This window comes from Balaenoptera acutorostrata, chromosome 6, assembly GCF_949987535.1.
Source record: "Balaenoptera acutorostrata chromosome 6, mBalAcu1.1, whole genome shotgun sequence".
Classification (NCBI taxonomy): Eukaryota; Metazoa; Chordata; class Mammalia; order Artiodactyla; family Balaenopteridae; genus Balaenoptera; species Balaenoptera acutorostrata.
The window spans coordinates 102212035-102219485 of NC_080069.1; the positions used below are offsets into that span (position 1 = coordinate 102212035).

At 49.2% G+C, this 7451-nt stretch overlaps 1 protein-coding gene across 1 annotated transcript; it reads right to left on the bottom strand.

Annotated features, from left to right (window-relative positions):
- Positions 1-1177: 1177 nt before the first annotated feature.
- Positions 1178-5737, bottom strand: C6H9orf152 (chromosome 6 C9orf152 homolog). The gene is made up of 2 exons (XM_007178305.1): positions 5545-5737; positions 1178-1689 (listed from the first exon to the last, which is right to left on the bottom strand). The coding sequence occupies exons 1-2, from the start codon at positions 5735-5737 to the stop codon at positions 1178-1180; spliced, it is 705 nt and encodes a 234-aa protein (XP_007178367.1).
- Positions 5738-7451: the final 1714 nt, after the last annotated feature.

Below are 7451 nucleotides of genomic sequence, written 5' to 3' on the forward strand. Positions count from 1 at the left end.
GCCCAAGGAGAAGGCACATACATATTTTGGCAGGAAATGACACTCCTAGGTAACATCTCTCGATGTGGGTGGGCAAGACTGGATCACCATGGGGACAAAAGGAAGATGTGGGTAAAACTTTACAGAGAGAGAATCTGGCATGAGGAAAAGTCACTTTAGGTGTGTTTATTAAACTTAAACATTAACCAGGAAAGATAATTTCTTCCCCACCACCCAAGTAATACCTGCTTCACTTTGTCTTTGGTTAAAAATATACCAGGAAGGATCTGAATGATTCAAATTTGGCTGAAAAGGGAGCAGTTTTTGAGGAACACATACTTTCCAAGCAGGAACATTTCTTTATCTTCTTCTTTCAGGCTTCTATTACTATATATCTTCAATGATGGGCAGTGTTTAATTTGGAGAGAGAGAGAGATTGAAGAAGGGAAGAAGAGAGCAAATAGGAAAAAAGGAAGGGAGGGAGGGAGGAAGGAAGGAAGGAAAGGACGGAGAGAGAAGGATGAAAGGAAATAAATCTATAATGAGACTGGAATGTGCAGTCTCAATGAGAGGGGAGAGATGACCAACCCTTCCTAAAGACACTTAAACACACAGAACAGTAGGTGGCATTGTTTTGACCCTTTTTACCCAGGGTGACCATACTTTGGGAGGCTCAAGCTAAAATGGTGTGGTCACTACCAATGAATGTAGAGACTTGTAAGTGAGCTGGCCTCCAGGCATAGCGACCAGAAAAAGGAAATTCTCAGAGACTCTCTTCTCCAGAACATGTAAGACATCCTCAGAAGTTACTGAAAACAAGATTGCCCTCGCCTGTCGACTCTAGGGCACTGCAAAGGCATCCACTGGCTAGGGTCTCTGTTTTATGTTTCAAAATTCTCTAGTTCTAAGGACTGAGTCGATGTCCATAGCAATGTCTTCTTATATAAGCAGAATGGGGCTGCACTGATCAGACAGCACTCTTTCATCCTGAGCTGTGAGCAGTCTGGTCTGGGCAATCTCTCTTTATTTTTTTGAAGGACAAGACTACGTGCCCACTGCAAAGTTCATGTTCCACAGCCCCGACGATTGATGTAGTCCAGTTCTGCTCGAGGTAGAGGCCCTAGCTGTGCCTCTGCCTCCTAAGTTCTTAGATGAGGCCATAGATGGCCTCAAGGTTGAGACCTTTGAGTAGAAAGCTTCAGGCTGGGCCATATAAGCCCAGGTTCCGGGCCGCCTGGGAGATCCTGGGAGTTTTCCTCTGGGGAAATGGATAGTGAGCTGGTTTTCCAGACCTGTGTGGCTTCTTTATGGTAGGAGGGCCCTGAGTGCCAATGTTTAAGCCAGATCCCACTGCCTTTGTTTGGGTATTGCCCACTTGACATTCATGCTGGGCTGCCTCTGGGATCGTGCTTCCTTGCTGAGTCATCTGAGTGTCTTCAAACAAGCCTGGGAGCCTTTGCTCAGACCCCATGAACTTGTCCTTGGGCTTTACTTGATGACTGGTTTCCGGGTGGAAGGTTTGGACCGAGCGGTGCATCTCTAGGTGCGTGTGCCACGGAGACTCGGGGGCCTGGAGGCAGCCTCTGTCAGCCTCCTCCAGCATCTCCTCTGCCTCAGGATCCGCCTCTTCTAGGGACAGTGAATGCCTTCTCTCCTTGTTAATCCAAACAGCACTGACCATGGCCTCAGCAGGAGCAGGCATGTTCCCTCCTGAGAAAGCAAGGCACCAGCAGGGTCACCACTGCAAAGTACATGGGTGGCTCTCATTCTGGGGGTCTCAGAGCTTTCACACTGAAGGAAGGCCATGCCAAATACATCAAGGAGGCCAGGTACCCAATGCACTGCATTATCTCTCTCTAACACACACACACACATACACACACACATGCACACACACATTCATGCACAATTATTCATTTATTCAACAAATATTAGGCCCTTATAATGTGCCAGGCATTATTTATTCTAGGTCTTGGGAATACAATAATGAACACTGAGACAAAATCTACCTCTTCATGATGTGGTCTAGTGGATTAGAAAAAGAATAAGCAAATAAACATACTATAATAAAGTTTCTGGTGGTAATCAATGCTATGGGAAAAAACATTCGAGTGTGATAGAATTTAATAGGACACTTCAGTTTTTGACTGCAGTGAGGGAGTGAACCCTAGGAAGAACTAGGGAACTCGTATTTCAGACTAAAAGAATAACGGGGACCAAGGGCACAATATGTGTTCACCCACATGTGTGATTCACATACACTGGCCAGTGGAAAGGGTTATTCTTAACTTACAGGGTTTTGTGTTGTGGGATTCTGATAATGGTGTAGCACCCAAGGCAGAGGAAAGGGGAACTGTGTTTTGAGGCAGCTCCTTTTGGAGGGCTGGTCTTTATCTTTCGGAACCATAGCCACTGTTCTGGGAACGTGTTTGCAGCACCTACTGCTTCCCTGAACTGGCTTCAGGGATGAGAAGGCAGACCGATGTCTTTCTTCCTTCTCAGGGACATCTTTTTACCACCTTGTGGAACATGATAGTTTCTTGTCAAGTCTTGGTGGCATTGAGGGTTGGAGAAATGACTGAAAGCCATTTTCCTATAGAAAGGAGACCTGTGGCCAGCCTGGAATTCCCTCTGAAATGCAGTGAAGCTCCCTTGAGCATTCTGACATTTGTCCCTGCTGGAGGCCCCTAGGTGACAGAGTACATGGTGTGAGTGGAGAGATGGTGTTGAAGGAATAAAGCCAGAAGGAAGCCCTTGAACTCTAGTGCTAGGAATCCAGAACACCTGCCACTGCATTTCTAGAACCTAAATACATTCCATAACACTAAGGATGAAGAAAGCTAATTCCAGAGGGCTTCCTTCCATTAATCAACTCCCAGAGTACCTGCCCTTCCAGATACAACCCAGTGTCTTAAGACGCTGAAATCTAGTTTTAGTGGGAGCCAATGTCAATGGCCACCCTGTCTTCCTGAGTCTCTGCTATGCTGGACACAGAGGATCCCTAAATTCCCTCTACTTGCTTGGCTCCATGGCATTAATATCTCCTGGTTTTCTCCTATCATTTAAGAAAAATGAACTGCGGTAAGACACACACAACATACAATTTACCGTCTTATCCATTTTGAAGTGCACAGTTCAATAAGGTTAAGTCCATTCACATTGTTGCGCAACCCATCTCCAGAACTTTTTCATCTTTCCCAAACTGACACTATACCCATTAAACAACTCTTCATCTCCCCCACCCTGGCAACCACCATTCTACTTTCTGTCTCTGTGAATTTGACTACTCCAGGTACCTCATATGAGTAGATCATTACAGCACTTGTCTTTTTGTGACTGGCTTATTTCACTTAGCATAATATCCTCAAGGTTCATCCAAGATTCAGCATGTGTGAATTTCCTTTTTCGGGCTAATATTCATCTGCTACCATTTTGACTGCTATCTTCCCTGACTTCTTTTCCTCTGCTTGTCCCTTCAATATTTGAGTATTATAGAACTCTAATTGTCATCCCAGCCTCTTATCAATTTACACATTGGTCCTCCACAATTTTATCCATGCCCATGGCTTCAACTACTACCAATATGTTGATGACCCCAAATCTATATCTCCAGCCCACATTTCTCTTCTGAGATCCAGGCTGGTTGGAAGTTTTACAGACAACTCCCTCAAATGCAGCATATTCACAAACAAATTCATCTCCTCCTAATCAGAAATCTTTTTCTCCTATACTCTGTATCTCAGTGAATGGTACCACCATCCAGCCTGTTGATAATGTGCAGGCAGAATTGCTTTTTTGCCCCCTCCCCCAGCATCACTGTCACCTCATTTTTGTAATCTTGCTCTGATTTCTCCCTGGAGAACCACCTTATTCCTCACGCCCGGTCCAAGTGCTTCAAGTGTGCTTCTAACTCAGACTCGTGTGACATAATGATCTGGTCCTCAGCCAATTAGCACAGAAAACCCTAAGGAGCTTTATACATATTAATTTATTTAGTTCCCACCACTACCCTCTACTCTGGGGACTACAGTTATTCCCAACTGAAAGATGAGGAAGCTGAGTCACAGAGTAATTTACATGACTTGTTCAAAGCTGCACAGAGCAAGTCAGTGGCAGAGCTGGCACTCAGGTTCAGGCCCTTCTCTGGAGACCAAGTACAGGAACACTCCATCAGACAGCACACTACTTCTCACAGTTAGAGCAAGAATGTGGACTTGCAAACTGCTAGAAATGCCCTGAAAGATTCTGACTGAGCCTGCCGGTGAGAAGTCTTCCCTGGGGAAACAGAGCCTGAGCACTCCCCCTTGCATTAACCTGTTGTAACTCATGATGTAACTCATGTCCATGATGTAACTCATCATGTGGTGACGACGGAGGAGGGAGGTTTGAGTTATAGGATGCAGGAGAAAGGGGCAGCGGGGAGGGATGGGGCAGGGGTGGTGAATTCTATGAGGCATGCTGAGTTTGAGATGTCTTTGGGGGCATAGCCATCACATGGATGTGTGAGTCTGAACCACAGGTGTGTTAAATCTGCTTTCATTTGATACGAGTTTAATTAATGCTTGCTGAGTAACTGAATGAATTAATACCCTTGAGGACGGAATAGGGCTTTAGGAAACTGCCAGCTTCTGCCCTGCAGAGAGAGGGGGGCTATTTGGCTGTACCAGTTCAGTTCAAATGGACCCCACTCATTGGCAACAGCCCAAGTTGTGAGAGATGGGTGCCTTTAGCCCAAGGCAGTGCCCTTCCTGTCCCAGACAGTGAGGACCCTCTGGCCCCTGATTCCTTCCCAGACTTGCCTAGAGCGGGGTGGGCTGCTCAGTGAGTCCTGAACTGCATAAACAGCCACAGAAATTCCCAGAGTACAGCCTTGACCTTTCAGGGGGTCTTCCTACCTCTCTTGACTTGCCCTCCCGGTTAGAGGATGAAGGGCTGGGATTTGACAATCGCTTGCTTCCTGAGCCCTGTGTTCCTAACTTCCTCCTGGAATAAATCTGAGTTCCCAAAGGGAGGCGGCTTCTCCCCTGGAGGCGGGGCTTCTGTGTCTCAGTGCCTCCCCACCCCCAGCTGCTGTTCGAGGGGGTGCAGAGCTCGCTTGGTGAGCCTGGGTGCCTCCTGGGTCCCTGAGCCCTGCGTTTCCTCTGGCCCGTGCCCAAGCTGTCAGGAACATCACGTGTCCTCTCTGCCTGGAACCAGTTTCTCTGGTTCGCAAGAGGTGCCTGGGTGAGACCCAACCAGGAAGCACAGCTCCCATCTCCCCACCTGGCCTGGCAGAGGGGCCAAGCCCGGCTCACCAGGCAGACCAGTTGCGCAAGATCAGAACCTAAGAGCAGAGGCCAGGAACAGCGCGCTGCCTGCCAGCTGCCTGCTTGAGGCCCCAGCAGAACGGCCCTGCACCGGCCTCCCTGTTCTGACCCTGCCTCTGGCCAGTCCGCCTCCCTGCTCTTCCCCACCAGGAGGCCAGCAGAGCCCTGGCCCTGCGCTGCCCACATCTCAGCCGCCCATTCTGCCCACAGCCAGGCCCTCGTGTCTTCCCTTCTGCCCCCAGCACCTGCCCAGCCCTACCTTTCGGGAGCACCACCACGTGGGCCTGGGCCTTCTGTTGCCGTCTCAGGCCTTCATACCGGGCTCGCAGGAGCTGGATGCTGAGCAGGGCCCCTTTCCCTGGGGCCTGAGTCCCAGAGCCGTCGGCCATGAAGGGAGACCCCAGCTGCCAGAAGTGGGGCAGGGCAGGGCACGGGCAGGGCAACTCCTTCATCTGGATCCGGATCCGGGAGCAAAGCAAACACTGATGGGTGGGGCTGGGGGGGAGGTGGTAGGGCTCAGGGAGAGGAAGGGGGAGAGAGAAGTGAGGAGGAAGGTGGAACGATCAGGAGAAGAGCAAGGGAGGGAGAGCGGGAAATTGGGGGAAGGAGAAGGGTGGGAGCGGGCGGTAAGGAGAAGGAAAAGTTGGAGGGGGAGGAGGGAAGGAAGGGATGCAAAGAGGGGATGAAGAATGGAGGAAGGAGGTGATAGCCGCTGGGGATGAATGGGGTGAGAGAAGAATGAGCACGGGGTGGGGGGGCAGCAGGAGGAGGAAGGGGGCAGGGAGTGAATGAAAGTGAGAAATCGATGGGCAGGGAGTGAGGGGCGGAGCAGGGGACAGAGAGAAGGACCAGCACGGCTTCTCAGAGTCCTTTCGGGGTCCAAGGAGTGTCCTATTCCAGGTCCTTCACTGCTTGATCCTAAAGTGTAGAATACGACTCCAGGAGCTACAGTGAAGCCTCCTGTTTCCTGGCAGAGCTGGAGCTAGTGCTGGGGGATGCCAAGTGCCCGCCTTGGTTCACACCCCTTGGACTGGAACCTGGGTGCTTGTCAGCAAAGCTGCCTGTTTGGTTGGCAGTTGGAAAAGGAGCTGGAGCCTCAGGAATATGCACCAGCATCCGGGCAGAGGGAGACCCAGTAGCAAAGGTACCCCTGAGACCTCCACTCACCACCCAGTGTGCAACTCAGGAGAAAGCCCACCCCCAAAGTCACTGCGGGGACAGAGCCAGGGGAACCCTGGCCTCTAGCCAACCCCACCTCTTTGACATTTGACGTAGGCTCTGTGGTCTCAGCATTTTCCAACCAGTTAAGCTGGTGTTTATCTTACCCACAGCTACGTGCGCTCTCCCCCTCTGCTTGCTAGCCCCACCATGTCTATAACCGCTTTGAATCCTAAACCCTCTCTCTTACACCAGCTTCGGCCTGTTCTAGCTCCATTTGGCGGATTAAGTTTTCTATCTTCTTCTAACATAATTACCCAATTACCCAAAATATCTACAGAGGCAGTGGAAACAGTAGTAGCTGAATTTAGGAGACATTTTGGAGAATAACTGGATGGTACTTAGCCATAGGACATTGGATGAGAGATGGAGGGTGAAAGTCTGTTGGGTGGTATACGCCGTATACATATATGCTGTATACTTTGTTGGGTGGCATGTGCTGCTGTAATAAGGTACCACAAATTGGTTGGCTTAAACAACAGAAATTCATTGTCTTAGAGTTCTGAAGGCTGTAAGTCCAAGATCAAGGTGTCAGCAAGGTTGGTTCCTTCTGGGCATTGCAGAGGGAATGTGTTCCATGCCTCTCACTTTGTTTCTGGTGGTTTGCTAGCAACCTTTGGCTTTTCCTGGCTTGTAAAATCATCACCTGATCTTTGCCTTTATATTCACATGGTGTTCTCGCCATTTGCATGTCTCTGTGCTCAAATTTCCCGTTTTTATAAGGACACTAGTCATACTGGATTCGGATCCACTCTAATGACCTCATCTTAAGTCAACTATTTATATCTGCAATGATCCTATTTCCAAACAAGGTCACATATGAGGTACTAGGGTTAGGACTTCAACATATGGATTTTCGGCGGGGGGGGACACAATTTAACCCATATCAGGTAGAGAAATGGTAGTTCCAGTCACAGAGATGGCACAGGAGAGAAGCAGATTGGGGCA

Excerpts from the sequence above, each read along its gene's own strand:
- C6H9orf152 (XM_007178305.1), bottom strand. The coding sequence starts at position 5,737 with ATGAAGGAGTTGCCCTGCCCGTGCCCTGCCCTGCCCCACTTCTGGCAG. Across the intron at positions 1,690-5,544 it reads CGTGGTGGTGCTCCCGAAAG|GAGGGAACATGCCTGCTCCT; the intron begins GTAGGGCTGGGC and ends TTGCTTTCTCAG.